General features: G+C 42.1%; 3 protein-coding genes across 4 annotated transcripts; 2 read left to right on the top strand and 1 right to left on the bottom strand.

The window, feature by feature from the left end:
• The first annotated feature begins 9,708 nt into the window (after positions 1 to 9,708).
• LOC6586096 (zinc metalloproteinase nas-14) lies at positions 9,709 to 12,331 on the top strand. Of its 2 annotated transcripts, none has more exons than XM_044008412.1 (4): positions 9,709 to 10,166; positions 10,231 to 10,404; positions 10,469 to 10,905; positions 12,066 to 12,331. In XM_044008412.1, exons 1-4 carry the CDS (start codon positions 9,809 to 9,811, stop codon positions 12,243 to 12,245), a joined length of 1,149 nt encoding a protein of 382 aa, XP_043864347.1. In that variant the 5' UTR covers positions 9,709 to 9,808; the 3' UTR covers positions 12,246 to 12,331. The 2 variants fall into 2 exon arrangements, with proteins under 2 accessions (XP_043864347.1, XP_032588987.1); XM_032733096.2 differs by having other exon boundaries at positions 9,712 to 10,162.
• On the bottom strand, positions 12,237 to 15,062 carry LOC6586095 (serine/threonine-protein kinase fused). Its single transcript, XM_002011682.4, has 5 exons — positions 14,837 to 15,062; positions 14,011 to 14,759; positions 13,356 to 13,955; positions 12,723 to 13,294; positions 12,237 to 12,660 (listed from the first exon to the last, which is right to left on the bottom strand). The coding sequence occupies exons 1-5, from the start codon at positions 14,945 to 14,947 to the stop codon at positions 12,299 to 12,301; spliced, it is 2,394 nt and encodes a 797-aa protein (XP_002011718.1). The 5' UTR covers positions 14,948 to 15,062; the 3' UTR covers positions 12,237 to 12,298.
• A 292-nt stretch (positions 15,063 to 15,354) lies between these two features.
• On the top strand, positions 15,355 to 19,469 carry LOC6586094 (C-mannosyltransferase dpy-19 homolog). Its single transcript, XM_002011681.4, has 7 exons — positions 15,355 to 15,561; positions 15,619 to 15,880; positions 16,173 to 16,494; positions 16,558 to 18,000; positions 18,081 to 18,274; positions 18,354 to 18,479; positions 18,543 to 19,469. The coding sequence occupies exons 1-7, from the start codon at positions 15,516 to 15,518 to the stop codon at positions 18,745 to 18,747; spliced, it is 2,598 nt and encodes an 865-aa protein (XP_002011717.2). The 5' UTR covers positions 15,355 to 15,515; the 3' UTR covers positions 18,748 to 19,469.
• Positions 19,470 to 20,220: the final 751 nt, after the last annotated feature.

Here is a 20,220-nt window from a genome sequence, read left to right as displayed (position 1 = left end):
GCGGCAACAACAGCAACAGACAGAGGCTCGTGTCCTGGCCAAATGTTGCTGCCTTGATTTGGCATTTGGCATACATTTTGTAAGCTGGCCGCAACTGCAATTGCTGCGGTTGCGGCGCACACGTCTCCACGACGTGACGACGCGCTGGCGAATGGCCAACGTCTGATGTGGCAGCTAATCGCAAGTGATAAGAGCAGCAGCTGCAACCAGCTCGAACATGTTTGAGACAAAACAGACGAAAAGTGCTCAGCGCAGCTCCAGAGAGCCACACACAGATAGAGAGAGAGAGAGAGCGTGGGAGAGGGAGACCAAAGAGTGAGATAGAGAGAGAGGAAACGGTTGGGACTGCTGTTAAAGAGCAGGCGAAGAGTGCGCGCTTGCCAAGGCACGAACAGCTGATCGCAGGTCGCGAGGCCCACGCGTCGTATGCGCGACGCTAGCCAAATCGCCAAAATGCCTCAAAGATGGGCACAAAAGTGGGACAGCGACAGCAACAACAGTAGCAGCGCCAGCAGCAGCATGCTGGTTAAGTAAGAGGCAAGAGGAAGCAGCAGGCAAAGCCACATCCGCTTCAATGTCAACGAGCGCCCCTCGTGTCCTACATTCGCAGATTTGGCACAGCAGCAATAAAAAAAAAACAAAAAACAAAAAAGAAAACTTTGCCATATGCAAAACTAATGGAGAGTGCAACAGCAGCCACAACAGCAGCAACAGCAGCAGCAGCAACAGCAGTCACAGCTCAAGGCGGATGTTGCAGTTAAGTTGTTGTTGTAATTTATGCATGCAAAGTTCATTAACATTTCGTAAGCGGGCAAGAGGGGCGGGCATCAAGTTGTTGCTGTTGCTGTTGCTGTTGCTCTTGCTGTGGCTGCTGCTGCTGCTGCTGCCTTCATTTAACATAGAAATTCAAATGTTCTGCTTTCGCTCTGCAATATATCAGCAGCTTTAATAGCCATGTCCATGCCTAGCTCTAGCCACCCCAGCCACTCTTAGCCTCTCTTCTCCTCTCTCCCTGCCTTTCCACCAGTCTCGTCGGCTCTGGCGCTAGTTCGCTTTGACTGTGTTGTCGCTCAGAATCATTCGAAATTGCAGATATTATAATATCCGTAGGAGTAGAAAGTTGGTAATCAATCAAGTGTAAGATAACTTTCGCTCTGCTTGCAAATTGTTGCAAGTTTTCTAGCAAGTTCGTTGCCTAAGTCTTTCGTATTTGCTTCCCATGACAGTGAAAATTCCGGAAATTTATCAGAATTTTCCTATCATATTAAGCGTAATTACTGCACTTGCTGCATTGCCAAAGAGAAAATGGAAAACTATTCAGAAAAGAAAAATCACTTGTTTGAATTCAATTAGAATTCAAATAATTCAATGTAATTTCATTTGAATGGAATTTATAGATTCATTTTTATTTATTCTATGTATTTCCTTTAATAATTTTCATATTTTTCCAACAGAGTTTTTTAATAATTTGTAATTAAAAATAAAAAATTTTAAAAATATTTCAAACTTTCTTAAAGATTTTAAGTTTTTTTTTTTTTTTTTTGAGAAAAGAATTAGTACTTTTAAAATTTAAATTGATCATTTTTTTGTGTTATTATTATTATTATTGTGTTTTTAACAATTATTTTGTATATATTTCTTGTTTTTTTTTTAGATTTTTATTTAAAATTAAAATTGTTTAGAATTTCTTAATATTTAAAATTTTTTTAATTTTTTTCAATTTTTATCTGTGAAAATAATAAATTTGTATTCTACTTATTTTAGTATTATATTGCAATCGTATTTTATTTATTATTTACTTTTTATATTTTTTTTGTCTTTTTTTATATTTACAATTTTTGTTTTTAAGATATATATTTTGATTATTTTATTTATTCTTTTTTTTTTTTTTTAATTTTGTACCACTTTTTGGTGAAAAATATTAAGATCTTATTTTATTTTATTATTTGACCATAATTCTACGTTTTGTTTTGTAATTTTTTACCACTTTTTGGTACCAAATATAATTTTTTATTGGAATTTTATTTTAGCATTATTTTCCAAATTTCTTTTTTTAATTTATTACATTTGAATATATTGTTAATTTTTTTTTTTTTTAATTTAAGTTTTACAAATTTCTACTGTTACAGTACAATTTTTTTGGTTTTTTATTATTATTATATATTTTTTTTTTTTTTTTTCAAAATCTCTGAATGAATTTTAAATATATAATTTTATATATGTGTTATATACGTTTGGTATATACTCATAATCCGTTTATGAGAAACTCTTGCAAAAGTGAATGAATTTAATATGAATTGCTCTATATAACTTTGCTCGAACAGTTTACTTTATGGATCTGTATACATGTGTATGTCTATATCGATATGTCTATATCCATCTAAATATATGCCACTGGGGTAGTTGAATTTTCTCGAATTTTGTTGAACGCATTTCGTGGCACACACACGGCCAGTTGCTGTGCCACAAAGGGGCAGCCAGAGCCGCAGCATACTTTCGCCAAATGCGTAGAGCAGCAGCAGCAGCAGCAGCGGCAGCAGCTGCGAAAATAAAACTAAAATAAAAACTAAATAAATGAATTTCCCCAATTAAAATAATGTTCAAATGACGATAGAAATTTCTTGGAAAAAGTCTACCTGCCGAGACGAGCAGCGAACGGCCAAATGTCGCTAAAGCAACAAAATGGGAAGCAGCAGCAACAGCAACAGCAGCAGCAGCAACAGCAGCAACAGCAGCAGAAGCAACAAAAAACTGCAACTGTGTATCCGAAAAATGCACGAAAAACAAAAACAAAGTGAAGCAACAACAACAAAAATAGGCAAGCATGAGCAACAACAACAGTTGCTAGTGGCACAACTAGCAACAAACAAACAACAACAATAATAACAACAAGATGATTGCAAATAGTTGAGTCAGTCAGTCATGGACAACGACGACGACGACGACGGCGACGACGTTGCGGCTGCAACATCCACTACTGACACACTGACTGCTGTTTTGCTGGTGTGGCAACTGTTGCATGTGCTTTGTTGCACTTGCTCATTTTTGCGAACAATTTGTGACCATGAACGTGAAACAACAAAAACAGCAACTGCAAAGTGAAAAATAATTGATTCCGGAAGGAAACTGCCTCAACTGGTTTTCGCTTTAGGATTTGTGGCGTTGCTGTTGATTTCATTTAAGCAAATGTTGCTCATGTTGCTCGTGTTGCTGCTGCCGCTGCTGCCGCTGCTGCTGCGCTTTGCATTTGGTGTCGTAACAGTGAAATGTGGCGCCTTTCAACAATTGACTTTCCGCCCGGGTGAAATTCATGTTAAAATGCTGTCGCACACATTTCTGGTCAATTATAATGATGCAGCAACAACAACAGCAACAGCAGCAGCGGCAACATGTTGTTGACAAAAACTGGCAACAGCAACATTATTATATTATTTTTTTATTTTTTATTTTTATTTTATTGTTGTTGTTGCTGCTGTTGCAGTGATTAAATTTGCCATTGCTGCAGTTGCTGCTGCAATTGTTGTTGCTGCTGCTGCAGTTGCAGTTGCTGCTGTTGTTACACTTGACATTCGCTGTGAGGCTTCAGCGGTCGCTGATATGTTGATGACAGTTTTGTGTCAGCCAGCGATGCGCATTGTTGTTGCTGTTATTAATGTTGTTGTTGTTGTTGCCGCTGCTGCTGCTGCTGCTGGTGCTGGTGCTGTCGCCGCTAAAAGGAAGTGGAGAAATCTAAGCCAGTAACCATACAAAAACGTTAATAAGCCGACAACTTTTGGTTCATTGCATTATTTCTGGTCTCATCTTTGCTAAAAAAAAAAAAAAAAAACAAAAACAGTGCGAATTATCCAAACTGAATTGATTTACGCATTGCCTGAAAATATCTTGTGGCTTTTCACTCTTCATTTTCAATTGACTTATGTGTCGATATCAGTTATGGATACAAGTAAATAATATATGTATATCAACATATTTGGGATAAATGAAATGTCAGAGGCTAGAGAATATCTTTTATGAAGGCAGTAAATGGGGCCTGAATCTTCACACAGTCGAGGAATAAATAAATAAATATAGTAACAGATACAGTGATGGTTTATTGAGACATCGCAGTCAGCTGGGAAGAAGACTGCTTCCTGCCCATCCACTAAGCCAAATAATAATATTAATGATAAAAAAAAAGTTAGTGCTGTCCTAATTAGGTAATTTTAGGTAATGTTAGGAAGAAATATAATAAAATGCATTTTTCGAACATTTTTATTTTTTTGTTTTTTTTTTTTTGTTTTAGTCATGAATACTTGAAAGTTTTAGTTGTCATATCTACTTAACAGATAAGAATATTTTCATATTTAAATTCATTCAAGCATTCATTATTACAATCCCAATCGGATTCTGATACGATATACTGATGTAAGCATGGATATTAATTATTCTACCAATATATGTATTTTCCAACTCTAAAAATTCTAAGATTAACAGGAAAGCTTCATAGTCGGCCTGCTGTGGCAGTCTATACGAATATGAGGTATATATAGTATTAAGTCTATTTCAATGTGAATTATTCAATCTAGTATTAAGTATTGATATAGATATAAGTATAGACAACCAATAACTTAAGCTCATATATCAATCTTTAACATTCTAAGAAATTTCCAATGCATTTTCTGGTTCAACATTTCATAATAATATATGATTCGTAATTGTTCTTAATTTATAATAATAATAGTTCATATACATAGTATATACCTATATATTTTATACAGATATGCATATATATACATTCCCCAAGCATTTCCCTCACATAAATCTCAAGCCAAATATATGCGCCTGGTTTTGTTCTTAGCGCCTCTTGGCAATGCAATGCAGATCTTTTTGGTAGAGATCTTTTTGCCGCAGGTTGGGCATTCTCTTGCCAAGACTGAGACTGCGGCTTGTCTTAAATTTGCAATCTTTGGCTGCGAAACTTTCTCAATTGAAAATTGCATTTGAGCGCTGTTGTCGGCGAGGGAGGGGAAAATGCAAAGGCAATGGCAACGGCAGCAGCAGCGATTTCCCTCGAATTTTCCGAGCCGCTTGACTGGAGGTAAGACTAAAAGCTGGAGATGGAGCTGTGGTTGCTGCTGCCACTGCTACCTGTTGTTGTTTTTGTTGTTGTTATTGTAGCTGGAAGTCGTTGCCGCCAGCTGTTGACCGAAAAAAAGTGTGTCAAGTTTTCGACAAAGATCAAGTACATCTCAGATAGTACGTCAAATGTATTTGGTGCTGCTGTTGGCGGTGCTGCAGCAGCAGCAGCAGCACAGGTCTATGTCTGCATCCGCTGCTCGTGCCATTCCAGTTGCCATGACCAAAATGTTCTCAATATCTAGCAGTGTTTTGGCTTAGATTTCGGTGCAATTTGATTTTTCTAGCGGTGCTCCAGTGAAAGTGCAGCCATACGCCAAATGCCATGCAGAAATGTGTGGCAAGCACTCGCGATGCCAGCACGAAAGTCAATTATCCGCCGATCAAGTGAACAAAGCGTTCGAATTTTAGAATGAAAATTGTCAGTCACTGCAGTAAAATGTGCCTGAACCGTAAGCCATGAGGAAAAGTGCTCATCAAGTATATGGAGTGCTAATTGAAGCTATGAGAATTGCGGAGAAGGGCTCGTAGCTAGAAGTAAGAGTAAGCGGAGCAGAGCAAGCTTAGTTAAGGATCATTTACACATGATGATAAAAACTAAGTGAGTAATGAAAAAACTATATTAACTAATTAAGGAAATCGCATAGGTCTTATTAAAAAGAAAGAGACACGATAGAGACTAAGAACAATTAAGGAACTAAGGGAAGCTGATCAATCCCAGCTTGGGATCTTCTAGGAAATGACAATGAATAGGCTCTACCAAGCAAAGACAAAGCCTACAGAAATTCTTCTATTATTCTAAGTTTCTTATGTTCATGCTTAGATTGAGAGAGTTTCATTTTGATATCCGATAATGAATATAGGAAATACACAAGTCTCTTCTATTTAATATACGAAATTGGCATGGGTATATGAAATCAAATAAACATTAATTACTCTGATCTAAAATTCCAGCATTCGTGCCTATGACTATAATTTGAAACCCTAAAAATTATTAGATATATAGAAAAGAAATAGAGAAACTTCTAGTGCATACCGTATACCAAAATTTCTATTCAAAAGTTGCTAGCTTAGATAGTCTACAAGCCCGATCATAAGGACAGGCAGACTGACAGACGGACATGGCTAAATTGAAACAGTCCCATTGATCTAATCATAAATATATTTACAAGTACTTTAATGATCTTGGTCACCCCATCCTCTGTCTTCTACACACAAAAAAGGCCTTTTCAATTCAGCCCAGACTATAATAAAAAGTGAAGAAAAGAAGCTTTTACTTCAATGTAAAAGGGGCATTACCTCAAGTAAGAAGAAACTCTATCAGAAACTGAATATCAAAACTATTTTCATTGAATAGAAATTTATAATTATTCGATCTGAAGAGCGGAGAGAAGAGAGTTGAGAGCTGCGATCGGCGATCGGTGAGCGGTGAGTCAATTGAGGAAAATGTGCGGTAGCTGCGGCCTGTAACACCTGAAACTGCAGGTTCGATGCCAGCTGTTGGGGTCAATGTACCGTTGCGGTTGGGGTCAGTGCGCCAACTGGTGGGCGTTGAGTGGCCAACGGCGATGGGTACGGTCATCGGTCCCAGCTATGGCCGCATGACCGTACTTTGGCGACCTACATATTTTGGTTTCGTCTACACTGACCTACTGCTGAGAGAGTGCCGTGCGGGTCTGGGTCAGAGAAAGGGAGAACTTGTTTGTGGTAAGTGCTCACTTTTGCCACAATCGCTTGGACGGCCACTTGCAGTGATTGCTCAATCGAAGAAGGTAGCCAACCGCAGCCGAGACCGCTACCAAGACCAAGACCAAAACCATTCCGGCGGCAATCAAGTTCAGCTTTGGCTTTGCCTCTCGCTGACACCTGCAGCAATCAGCCGAGCGGCAATCAATCGTCATCTAGCAGATACAGATACAGATACAGATACAGATACAGATACAGATACAGATACAGATACAGATACAGATACAGATACAGATACAGATACAGATACAGATACAGATACAGATACAGATACAGATACAGATACAGATACAGATACAGATACAGATACAGATACAGATACAGATACAGATACAGATACAGATACAGATACAGATACAGATACAGATACAGATACAGATACAGATACAGATACAGATACAGATACAGATACAGATACAGATACAGATACAGATACAGATACAGATACAGATACAGATACAGATACAGATACAGATACAGATACAGATACAGATACAGATACAGATACAGATACAGATACAGATACAGATACAGATACAGATACAGATACAGATACAGATACAGATACAGATACAGATACAGATACAGATACAGATACAGATACAGATACAGATACAGATACAGATACAGATACAGATACAGATACAGATACAGATACAGATACAGATAAAGATAAAGATACAGATACAGATACAGATACAGATACAGATACAGATACAGATACAGATACAGATACAGATACAGATACAGATACAGATACAGATACAGATACAGATACAGATACAGATACAGATACAGATACAGATACAGATACAGATACAGATACAGATACAGATACAGATACAGATACAGATACAGATACAGATACAGATACAGATACAGATACAGATACAGATACAGATACAGATACAGATACAGATACAGATACAGATACAGATACAGATACAGATACAGATACAGATACAGATACAGATACAGATACAGATACAGATACAGATACAGATACAGGTACAGGTACAGGTACAGGTTCAAAGAACTTTTCGATCGCCCATTCACTGTCGCTGCGCGATCGTTGATTAGGCTTTCACGACGTCACCTCTCGACGTGAGCGCTTTTAAATTCAGAGTTGCCACTGCGACTATCTGAAGACTTCAAATTGTTCGATGCACCGACTAAATGTCTGATAAGGCTTCGCTCGATACCCTATAGGAGCTATAGAGTAGGATAGGCACTATGGGTACATCCTTATGACAATGTGTTATATTATGTTATATTATTATACCTATTGCTCATATTTACTAATTTTACTAAAAGTTATGCAGAATTACTCAAAAGTAATGTTAATTTCTTTGACGCAGCCAACTTCACTTTGTAAAGTCCCTAAATGACTTGAACGAATCGTGAATTTAATAACTTAAAAATAACTTCTTGACAAACATATGAAGGCATGCACTTTGGATACACACGCATGCATACATATATGTTGCATGCAACTTTCCAAATGACATACAACTCGTATGATGGCTGCATGCATGTTCTGGCGGCAAAGAGATGGGCTCGTGACTGTGACGGCATAAGTAGTGCTTGCATGCGATGATGAGCACGCACGTCTTCACTAATATATAATCATATCATATATATACCATAGATATTGTATATACCATATATATCTCGTAGGTATAGATTTATGACTTTGCTGCGTGTCACGACATGCGCCCATCACTAGCATCGCCGGCGCTCGGTGACTGTGCTATTTTCATATGCGCGCCCTGTTGCCGCTGATAACCCAATATCCCAGTTAAATATGAAATCAAAAGCCGTAAAAGACAAGGGAATTTAAATACGCGCTGAAAGAGAGAGCACAACGCCAATTACAAACAAAGACAAAGACAAAGTCAAAAGAAAATGAAGAAATAACTATATGCTTTGCTTAGCCATTTTAATGCTCTATCGCAATCGAAAATTGAAGAGCTTTCAGAGCGGGAATAGCTAAGGGAAGCTAGGCTGATGAGATATTTACTAGTAAATCTGATAAATAAGCTAATATACATGGATGTATTTATTATTTATATCTATCCGCTTCTATACACCAAATACCCTTATAGATAGAGATAGATGCCTATCCAGTTGAATATATTCTTACAAAATAATTGTATTCGAGTTCTTTATAATTGCTTTTATAAATATTTTACTACATTAAAATTTTGCAAAATATTATTAGTTTTACTATTTGTGTATTGTATATTTTGACTATCCAATATTCGAATAAGAACCCCAGATAGATGTTATTCTCGCTAAGCCGCATATTCAGCTCAACTGTAGGTTAGACTCAGCTCAAATTTAGCGCATATTGAGCTCATTGAACTTGAAGTAAAAATTCATTTGATATTAAGCTGATATAAGCTGATCTATGCAGCTCTAATTGAGCTCATATTAAAATCAAATTAAACTCAGACTCAGCTCAGATTCAGTTCCAATGAAGCGCATATTCAACTCATTTTAATTTCCTGTTTAGCTCAGATGCAGATCAAACTCAGCTCATATTCAGCATCTGATATTCAGCTGATATTCTGCTCAAATTCAGCTCATATACAGCTTTAACTAAATTCATTCAGATTCAGCTCCTATTAGAATCATATTCAGTTGATATTCATATCATTCTCCGCTCCTGTTAAGCTCATATTCAATTCATATTTAAATCATATTCAGCTGACATTCAGCTCTTGTTCAACTCAAGTAATAAACCAAAATTTAAGACATTTTAATCATTTTTCAAATACAAATAAAATCCTATGAATACGACAGGTAGAGTTTCTCTTTCTTGTTTGATTAAAGTTAAAAATTCTTATCATATCAACCCTATTAGCTGACAAATCGAAGGGAAATCCAGCTCACTCATCGATTTCCTATACAATTTCGGCGTATCAAACTGAATGTTAGTGTGTGGATGCCCGCCCATGCGAAGGGCAGCATAAATCCGTTATGCATGATTCGAGCAGCGTGGGCGATGGTGTTAGCGACGTTGGGCCCCGACCAATTGCCCGAGCTCAATTACTTTCAATTGTCGCTTTGTCGCCAGCCCAGAGCCGCACGGCCGTCTGGGCGCTTTGGGCAAATATATAAAAGCGTTGACACGATCGGGAAGGTGTTTCTTTTGGCCAAACAATGCCGAGACGCGCGCTCATCGTTCACTGGCTGGCCGTGGGCCTTGGCCTGGCCACGGCCATGGGACGCTTCAAGCCGGCTGTGCCGCCGCCGCCACGCTGGGGCGCCAACATGCAGATGCTGCGCCGGCACAACAGTATGTACGCACGGGGGCCAGGTCGTCGATGTGGTCTATATGGCAGTTATTTGTTGTTGTTGCTGCAGGTGCCGCCTTTGACTTCTGGTCGGAGAACAGCGAGACGAACATCTGGGAGCACAGCGGCCTCTTCGAGGGCGACATCATGCTGCATCGCGAGCTGCTGCGCAACGGGCTGCTGAACGAGCGACAGACGTGGCCGGATGCCGGCGTGCCGTTCTACATAGACGCCGAGGACTTCAGTGAGTAGCCAAAGAAATGCACATCCAATGCGATAACTGAAGTTTGAAAGGTGCTTTGGGACAGCGGCCAACCAGACAATGGTCATACTGAAGGCGTTCAAGGAGTATCACGATCGCACCTGCATTCGCTTTCGGCCATACGAGAAGGGCGACAAGCACTGGCTGCTCATCAAGGGCAACTACTCCGGCTGCTGGTCGAGCGTCGGCCGGCGGCAGGGCGGCCAAATACTCAATCTCAATACGCCCAAATGTGTCACTCACGGCGTGATCGTTCACGAGCTGCTGCACGCTTTGGGCTTCTACCACCAGCAGAGCGCCACCGAGCGCGACGAGTATGTGAAGATCAACTGGGAGAACATCTTGGATGGGCACGCCCACAACTTCAATAAGTACGCCCGCACGCACATCACCAACTTTGGCGTCGAGTACGACTATCAGAGCGTCATGCACTACAGCTCCCTGGCGTTCAGCAAGAATGGAAAGCCCACGATTGAGCCGCTGGTAAATGATTTCTAGTTCAAGTCTCTAATCCAAAATGCTGCAGCTTTAGCAAAGCTCAATTTCATCCAGCATCTGTAGACTCAATAATTTACATATAATATATAGAGAGAGAGAGAATGGGTGAGAAGGAGTAGACGAAAGAGGGACTTATTGAGGTAGAGAGAGAGTAAGGGAGGCAAAAGGCGAAAGAAAGAGAGGATGAGTGAGGGGAGTAGACAAGAGGGAGAGGATGCGTGAGGGGAGTAGACAAGAGAGAGAGAGAGATAGAGGGAGTAATTGAGAGATAAAGAATGGGTGAGAGGAGTAGACAAGAGAAAGATAGAGGGAGTAATTGAGGTAGAGAGAGAGTAAGGGAGTAGACAAGAGAGAGGATGAGTGAGGGGAGTAGTAGAGCTAGCGAATGGGTGAGAGGAGTAGACAATAGAGAGAGAGATAGAGGGAGTATTTGGGGTAGAGAGAGAGTAAGGGAGATGAGAAACAGAGTGAAATGACGACAGATTGAGAAAAGAGAAAGAGAGAGAGAAAGAGAGAGAGATAGTAAGATATAGTGAGAACGAATTACGGTGAGAGAGATATGATAGCGACATATAGAGTGAGAGAGAACTGAAAGAAATACATAGTAAGTATGAAAAGGGAAAACAAAGAAAATGGAAAGAAGGTTAAGAAAGATTCTTAGTTAAAGCTACAAATGTTTTCTTAGTATAGTCAAAAGATCTAAATCCCTGAAAAAGAAATGAAAAATAGCTATGTTACAACCCAATTCTCTCCTATGCAATTCTCACGTATTCTAAGGAACCCTTAAGGCGATTGGAGGTGTTCGAATAACAAGAATAAATATCAATATTATAATTATAGATAATTATAAATATAATTAGGATAAAATGCTTTTCTTTAGCATTTGGAATTAGAAGAGAGAGAAAATTAAAGATAATGTAAGTTTTATTATCGGTATCAGATATGTAAATGGATGTCTACATATAAAGCTAATAAACTTATAGAGGTATATGTATATGACTACAAAGCAAGGGAACAAAATCAAATTAAATAAACTTTTAGAACGAAAGATTAGATATATGTATATATGAGTATAAAGTGAGGAAAACAAAATCGAATGAAATAATATATAAATTTTAATAATAACTTGTATTTATTTTAACTAGGATCCGTACGCCTCGCTGGGCCAACGACGCGGCCTGTCCGAGAAGGACATCTCCAAGCTGAACGAAATGTATGAACAGGACTGCAACAGCAGCGATCTGCTGGGCCTCGATGCCTTTGGGAGCTATCTGGACGAGCTGCTCGACTATTTTCAAGGCAATCTGCAGGGTCTGTTTGGCTAGACATGGATTACGATTTATTGAGCAAATACAAGTAATTTGAGTAATAAAAAAAACTATGCAGTTGCCTGGGCAACGAAGAAGCTGAACTGGCTGAGCTCCTCTAGCGTTTGGGCGGCCTCCAGTCGCAGGGATTGACAGGTTTGCTGCTCGGCCAGCGCCTGCAGGGCGCTCTTCAGCTCGCCACTCCAAATGCACTGCACGCCGCGCAGACTGAAGCGTGCCAAGAGCAACAGCATCTGGCAGGCGCGCTGCCGCAGCAACTGATGCTCACTCTGCAAGAGCGGCACCAGCTGCAGGCGCGAATCGAATACAATCTTCTCGACCAGCTCGGCGTTCTCGGGCAGCTCGCGCAGAACGCAACAGAACAGGGCCAGCATGCAGCTGGCCAAACGTACCGCGCTGCTGTCTTTGAAATCTGCAACGACAAAGGAATGGTTAGAATTGGATCGCTGTCGTCCACTCCTGCCACTGGCTTACCGTGAGTTAGGAAGCTAATGAACATGTCGTTGACAGCGAGTATGGCCACTGCGTCGCAGAACTGGCTGAGAAATTGCTGCTGCAGATGGACCAGGTGGCAGACCAGCTCGTACAAGCTGCAGGCGGTGTTCATCTCCTCCGCTGTCAGGTCGGAGACACTGCGTAGCGTGCGGCTTAGCGAAACGCCCGTGGCGCCGGGCAGCGAGGCAGCCGAGTCGGTTAGCTGACGCTGCGAGAGGAGCAGCTTGCAAGCGTACATCAAATTGGGCACCAGCTTCACATCAATGTAGACGCCCTTGATGGCCTCCGCCACCAGATGCTGGTCGGCCAGCACAAAGGGCAGCGACAGCAGCTGGGCAACGCTCAGCAGCACTTTGGGTATGGCCTTCGAGTTGCGCAGCGGTGCCACAATGATGCTGACTAGATTGTGCTGCTTCAGCGAATCAAATTCGCCGTCGAGCAGCTCCTGTATCGAGCGATTCAAGAACGCCAGCCACTCGTCGTTCTCAATGGGTGGGCTCTGAGATTCGTCGCAGCTATCCCAGCCGGGCAATAGACAAGGAGGTGAATTCCTGAAACAAGGAGAGATTTCTTGAAAATGAATGGACCTCAGATCCGCATTGATTCACTAACTCGCTGCTCAATTTCTCATCGTTGTTCGAATGCATCGATTGCTTTAGCTGCTGCACCTTCTTCTCATTCAGCTGCTGCGCCTGCACTTGCGCTTGCGTCTGCTGCGTGAGCATCTCAGTCGTTTTACGCTGCGCCTCTGCATCGATGCTCTGTCCCAGCCGCAGCGAAAAGTTGTCCAAATTTTGACTGAGCTTGCGCTTTTCCAAGTCCTTGCTGCGCGACTGCTTAATATTGAGCGCCATCTTCAGCTTGGACTTCATCGATTTCGTTGCGCTGGCGGCCGGCGTTTCGATGGCAAAGTTGTCATTCATATGATTGAGTATCATGTTTGAGTTGCCACTGACAAAGCAGGTCTGCGAATTGACCAGTGGCATGGCACCAGCCGCAACGGCTGCTGTGTTGCTGGGCAAGGCTCGATAGGAAACGTCCGCGAATGGCACGATTACCCGGTGCGCATTGTCCTCAACATCCGTTTCCAATTGCTCAATGTCGCTCGGCGCAATGGCATTGATGCTATCCCGGGAGGTGCTCAAGTTTTCGTTGACCATGTCGCTCAACTTAAGAGCTGCTAATACTTCACCCAAATCCACGCCATTGTGTCTATATAAAATTGAAGGATTAGCGGGGTTTACGTTACTTTCAATTGACTACACACCGAGATTGCTGCAAGAATTTGGTGTCTTTGGCCAGTTGGGGGTTTATAAAGGGCGAAGTCTGTGCTGCTTGCACCTCGGGTATGTACAGCTTGCCCTCGACAAATGGATGGCAGAGCAACTGCGTCCATGAGATGCGCATCCCCGGATCCTTCTCGAGCAAGCCCTGGAGGAAAGAGCGGCACTCGCTGCTTAGCGTACTGGGCCATTTGACATCCTCGTACTTGATGAGCTTAACAAGATGCAGTATGGAGGTTGCACAGAACGGCGGCTGTCCGGACATACTCTCGTATGCGATGCAGCCCAATGACCAAATATCGGCCTGATGGTCGTATGGCTGCTCGGCAAGCAGCTCCGGTGCCATGTAGAGTGGTGTGCCCTTTATGGAGGTGAGGACATGGGTGCCCATCGTCATATTGCGTGCCAGGCCAAAGTCACAGAGCTTGGCGTGCATATTCTTGTCCAGAAGCACATTCTGCGGCTTCAAGTCTCGATGCAGTATGCGATTCGAGTGCAGATAATAGAGCGCGGACACCAGATGGCAGACAACACGCTGTGCATGATCCTCGGGCATGGCACCATTGAAAGACAAATATCGATGCAAATCCATGAGCGCAAATTCGGTGACCACAAACAAGTCGAATTTGGACTCGAAAGACTCAACCATTTCTATGACATGGGGATGCTTGAGGCGTGCCTGGATGTCGCATTCCCGCCGCAGATTCTTCAGCTCACGATTGGAGCGACCTCGCTGCAAAGAAATTGCTAATTAGTATTCAGCTGCTGCACTCGCCTCGCCTTTGACGGAATTTTATGATAAAAACCCACCTTGGATATGACTTTGATGGCCACCACTTTGTCGTCGGCTCGCCGCTGGGCCTTGTACACACAGCCAAATGAGCCCTGGCCCACCAAAGAGCTCACCAAATAACGCTCCATGGTCAGCGGACTGCAAAGACAACTCACTTTTGATTAAAATTATTTAAAAAACTAAAATGCGCCTTCAAGTGCAGAAATGTAAAGAAGCCGCAGTGTGACTGCAATTTGAAAACAAAACATTTCTCGCAAAATACCAAACACCCACAATCATCGTGCACCCTATAATCGATAAAAACGATGTCGATAGTAGGTGCGTTAAATTTGCGGTATACTGCACTATTTATCAAATAAAGCTAGACAATTTATATTAAGACCATATATAATTAATTGCAGTAATGGATAACAATTTCAATAATATGCAATCGTATAGAATTGTAAATCCGTTATATTCGATATAAAAATACTACACTTCAGCACATCGATAGCACAGCTGGTGAAATTCGATGGTGTCAGCTGATTCATCTTTATGGCAACGAAAATATCAGCTGTGGTAAATACTTTTTTGTTTACGGGTAAAAGCTGCAGCCATAGCAAGGGGAATTCTGCTAATTTAATCAAATAGACGCAAGCACAAATTATGAATAAACAATCGAACTAACGAGAGAGACGCAACACAAACGACAGAAATATGCGCGAGCCCAATTTGTACGTAATTTTATCACACGCGCTAATTGGTAAGTAGATTTTGTTGAAAATCGCCGGCCGCTTCAGAGATAATACGCAGCCATTAGGCTCGGGTTTCTTTTTTCTGTATGTGCACCATGTGCGCGTTATCTTCGAGGCGCGCACCAACATACGGCATCTCAATCAATTGGAGCGCGAATCGCTGCTGCGCCGCGAAGATGCCCTCTACTACACATTCTACAAGAAGCTAGCCGATGGCCCAGACTTCTGGCATGGCTACGACCAGCTGAAGAATGTCACAGACATTGAGTATCCGCACAGCGTCAATGTGCTCCAGCGTTTCTATGTGCTTCCCGAGCTGGTTACAGCGTAAGTAACTTAATATAACAAGTGCACTCGCATCCGATCGATGTCCACGCCCTTATAGCATGCACAATTTTATAAATATTTATGTCTGGGAATGTGAGTCATTGTTTGAATAGAAGTTTCGTTTTCTAATTAAACAATTGATACGAGCGTAAAACAAATAAGAAAAAGAATGCCAACAACATCGCTTACTAACAGAGATTAAGAAGAAGGCAACCTATAGCATGATTTGATGGGGATTGACCACATGAGGCTTGACTGATGAAATTTTCGATCTGCCTTTGGTATATTGCAGCTACATCTTCCATATTGTGCGCGCCGGCTTCAATCCCAGCCTGCAGCCCATGGAGTTCTACCTGGAGTTCGTTTGGCTAATGGGCGGCCTCACACTGCTAGTGCTCTACTTGTACGGGACGCTGCTCAGCGAGAATGTCTTTGGTGGCATCTATGGCGTCATCTCATATTTGATGTTCCACAGCTTTGCTGGCAAAATCTATGAACGGCCACTGGCACGTGAAAATTTTGCATTTCCCTTTATATTCCTGCAAATGTTTTATTTGTGCATTTGCATCAGCCGGCTGCTGCACCGGCAGAAGCACACCTCACGCGTCTTTATGGTAAGCATCCAGATTATTCAGTGATCGATCGCAATTAATGCTGTGTGACTGCACTTCGCCTAGGTCGGCTCGATGTCTGTGTTTACGGCCTGTGCCCTGCTCTCGTGGCCGTTCTCCAACTATATATTCACCACACAGATATTAATAGTGATGTCCTCGTGGAATATTTGCTCGATACCTGTGGGGCTGACCTTCGCCCTGGACTATTCGCTCTCGCATCTGCTGGGCAACGCCCTGGCCTTTCTGATCTCACACGGCAACACGCAGTTGCTCTTCACCTGGCAACTGAGCCTGGCCCTCAGCATGTTCATGATTACGCTCTTCCGGCAATTTCGCAACCGCCGTCCATCTAGCAATGGGCAGCAAGGCGATTACTTTTCGTTGAAGTTTCTGCTGCTGGCGCCGCTGTTCGCGAACAGCATGCAGGGCAAACTTGTGGACATGCTGAACAGGTCGGGGCTGCTCAATTGGCAGGAGAACACCTACGTGCACTACTGCGACATGTGGGCATACTGGGTGCTGCAGACGAAGGTGAGCTTTGTGACCAATCTGTCTGCCTGCAATCCGCTCTATGAGCGCGTCGCCTTGTCGGAGCTGTGGCAGTTGGTCAAGACGCTGATCGTGAAGCCCTACTGCATGTACGGCGTCGTCATGCTAGCCACATTCTTCCGCAAGTGGCGCAAGAGCAACATCATCACAAAGGCCAATCAGGAGCAACGGGAGCGCGCTCGCAACTATGTGCTGGAGGACTTCCTCGAGGAGCACCACGTATCCATGAGCGATATGTCCAACAAGCAAACCGAACAGCAGCTCCAGCAATGCTTCGCCATGCTCGAGAGCTGCGACCACGACTACGAGCGCTACAAGCGGGAAAAGGCCAAAATGCAGCAAGAGCAGCCACCGGAGCGTGATGACTTCATGCAGGACATCAAGCGGCTCAAGGCGCAGATACATCGCAACAGTGACAAGCAACGCAAGGAGCGCGAACAGGCCAGCGAATCGAATGCCAGAGAGCCGGCGACCGCTGAAACTCCCGCCCAAGCAAAGACAGAAACGGAAACAGATTCAGAAACTAAAACCCAAATAGAACCTGAAACTAAAACTAAAACTGAAACAGAAAGTGAAACTAAAACTGACACTGAAACTGAAACTGGAGTGCCGCCGACAGCGACAACAAGTGAACCTGAGGAAACATTACCGTCCAAAGCCAAGGAGCCCAAAGAGCCAGCCAACGGAAGACGCCGTCCGGCAGCGCGTCGCGACTCTGTCGTGCCCACAATCAACACTCAGATATTGAACTTGCATTACTTGTACAGCTTCATCCAGATGCTAATCTTCACGCTGGTCGGCCTGGCCGTGCGCAAGCTCTTCTTTCTCAGCTTCACGCAGGGCTGTGTGATAGCGCCGACGGTCTGTTCCAAGATCTGGTATCATCGTCAGCGCAACGTCTTCTGGTCCGTCTCGCTGGCCGTCTTCCTGCTCAGCATGTTCGATCCCGGCATGGTGGTTAGCTGACAATCTCTCTCTCTCTCTCTCTCTCTCTCTCTCGTTTATATATTTATTGACTTCAGTGAATTCATTTGTAGAATATACGCGAGGAGTACTTTCCCACACGCTACAACCAGCCAACGGATGACCTGGAGGGCATGCTCGAGTGGATCAAATTGAATACGGAACGCGATGCCGTCTTCGCCGGACCCATCGAGATAATTGGCACCGTGCACTTGACAACCAGACGGCCGATCGTCAATCATGCACACCTCGAAATGCGTCAAATGGCGTAAGTCTCTTATTGTTGTTGACCTGCTTCGAGTGTTTGTCAATTCAAGCTCTTATGCCAACTCTCAACTACTTCACAGTGAGCGGACGGAGCACGTCTACTCGGTGTACAGTCGCCAGCAGTCGTCTGATATCTACAATCAGTATACACAGCTGAAAATACAATACTTGATCATATCGCTACACGAGTGCACCAACGAAGTGCAGTAAGTCTGACCATCTAATTGACTCGAATACGTGCGCTAATATGTGTGTTTCAATGTTTTCAGCGATGACTGCGACATCTTGTCCATGTGGGATGATAAGCAGCCAGCGTTTCGAAAGTATCCGCAATTTTGTCACGAGCTTCTGAACAAGAATGTGCCTAGTTTTCTAAGGGTATACACCAACGATAACTACGGCATCATCAAGATGTTCTCCCAAAGTGTGCAGATCAATTTGAAGCACAACAAAATGCCCGAAATGTCCATGTGAGATGGACAACAACAACAACAACAACCCACCCCCTTGGGTGGGGCTCAAGGCAAATGTGACTAGAATATTTTATGAAAATTGACGACGATGATAATGATAATGATAATGATGATGATGATGATGATGTATTAGTGTTTATTAGTGGGCGAGTGAGCGTACACAGACCCCATAATTGAGATGTTGACACCAAATAGCAGCTACAACTAAACAGATTCTATAAAATATAAATATGGAATATAAGTATATATACATATATATATGTATATATGTGCATATATATCTGATAAGCAGAATGTAATTACCTAACACGTTGCATTTGCATTTGGCAGACGTACGAATTTTGTTCAGTTTGGATTTGTTTTGATTTGGAATGCATTCCCACTTCACATTATATGATATGATATGTGTACGGTTTAAGTTAAGTTTAGCTACGGATTCGACAGCAAATACTTTGGCGAGTGTAGCGCTCTAGGCTCGGCTACACTCATTTTCGTTAAGTGCGTTTAAGTTTAAGCTAAGCTTTTTACATATTACGATTAATCAATGCTAACGCGAACTGGGCATCCCATGGAGCCCAGCCACATGGTTGTCCCCCCTTCATATATGTATATGTATGCATTTTTTGTCCCAGATAAGATGATGTAAATGATGACCTCCCAGAGTATAAATTACTTAAATGAAGTTGAACAAACAATCAAAAAAATAAAAATAAATAAAAATAAAATAAATAAAAACAAAGAGATTTCAAACACTTCAAGACATTTGCTTACTTTTTGTGTAAACTTCGCTTTATTTCAATATTTGTTCATCTGCGTGAGTGTGTTAGTGTGTGTGTGTGTGTGTGTTTGTGTATATATGCAAGTGTGTTTGTATTTGCTTTTTTCAATTTCTTATTTGCTTTGTTATTGTAATCCATTTTGGTTGTTGTTGTTCTCTAAATATAGTTCAATGGTCATTTACAAAAAGCATAAGAGCTTTGAAGTTAATTGGAATTGGAAACTCTTGAGTGCGGCTATATGTACATGATTACGTACTATATCCACAGATTTAGTTATGATTAAGGAGCAGCATACTTTTGTTTATTTTCTTTTCTTTTTTATTTTCTTTGTTTGCATATACGGAACGGTAAACATCTTAAAGCGCAGTTTAAGGCTCAAGCGTGCTTCTATATATAATCCAGAAGTACTTCAGATACCCCTATCCCACTCCCTCTCCTTCCCTCTCTCGCTCTCACTCTCCCTCTCGAGGTGAAGAACAGAAAGTGCAGCTGAAGATATTTCTTAACTATTGCTGATAACTTTGTTAGCTTTAAGGCGAGAGCAATGTAGAACTGAAATACAGTTAAGTTATAAAGCATAGCAATCAGGCTAAATGTCTGGTAACAGTTAGCTACAGTCTTTCTTAATTTACATAATATACATAGCTACACATACTGTATATATATATATGTAGTATATTTATACAATGTGCTCA

The sequence above is a fragment of the Drosophila mojavensis genome, unplaced genomic scaffold (genome assembly GCF_018153725.1).
Source record: "Drosophila mojavensis isolate 15081-1352.22 unplaced genomic scaffold, ASM1815372v1 contig_136, whole genome shotgun sequence".
NCBI classification, from domain to species: domain Eukaryota; kingdom Metazoa; phylum Arthropoda; class Insecta; order Diptera; family Drosophilidae; genus Drosophila; species Drosophila mojavensis.
This window is presented reverse-complemented; position numbering and strand designations above follow the sequence as displayed.

What these genes read in the sequence shown, in the direction of transcription:
- LOC6586096 (XM_044008412.1), top strand. Translation starts at nt 9,809, where the DNA reads ATGCCCGCCCATGCGAAGGGCAGCATAAATCCGTTATGCATGATTCGA. An exon ending in CTGCGCCGGCACAACAGTAT is followed by an intron (nt 10,167 to 10,230) that starts GTACGCACGGGG and finishes TTGTTGCTGCAG; the next exon opens with GTGCCGCCTTTGACTTCTGG. An exon ending in CATAGACGCCGAGGACTTCA is followed by an intron (nt 10,405 to 10,468) that starts GTGAGTAGCCAA and finishes GCTTTGGGACAG; the next exon opens with CGGCCAACCAGACAATGGTC.
- LOC6586095 (XM_002011682.4), bottom strand. Translation starts at nt 14,947, where the DNA reads ATGGAGCGTTATTTGGTGAGCTCTTTGGTGGGCCAGGGCTCATTTGGC. An exon ending in GATGAGAAATTGAGCAGCGA is followed by an intron (nt 13,295 to 13,355) that starts GTTAGTGAATCA and finishes TCCTTGTTTCAG; the next exon opens with GAATTCACCTCCTTGTCTAT. An exon ending in CATTAGCTTCCTAACTCACG is followed by an intron (nt 12,661 to 12,722) that starts GTAAGCCAGTGG and finishes TTGTCGTTGCAG; the next exon opens with ATTTCAAAGACAGCAGCGCG.
- LOC6586094 (XM_002011681.4), top strand. Translation starts at nt 15,516, where the DNA reads ATGCGCGAGCCCAATTTGTACGTAATTTTATCACACGCGCTAATTG. An exon ending in TTTATCACACGCGCTAATTG is followed by an intron (nt 15,562 to 15,618) that starts GTAAGTAGATTT and finishes CGCAGCCATTAG; the next exon opens with GCTCGGGTTTCTTTTTTCTG. An exon ending in CTCGAAATGCGTCAAATGGC is followed by an intron (nt 18,275 to 18,353) that starts GTAAGTCTCTTA and finishes ACTACTTCACAG; the next exon opens with TGAGCGGACGGAGCACGTCT.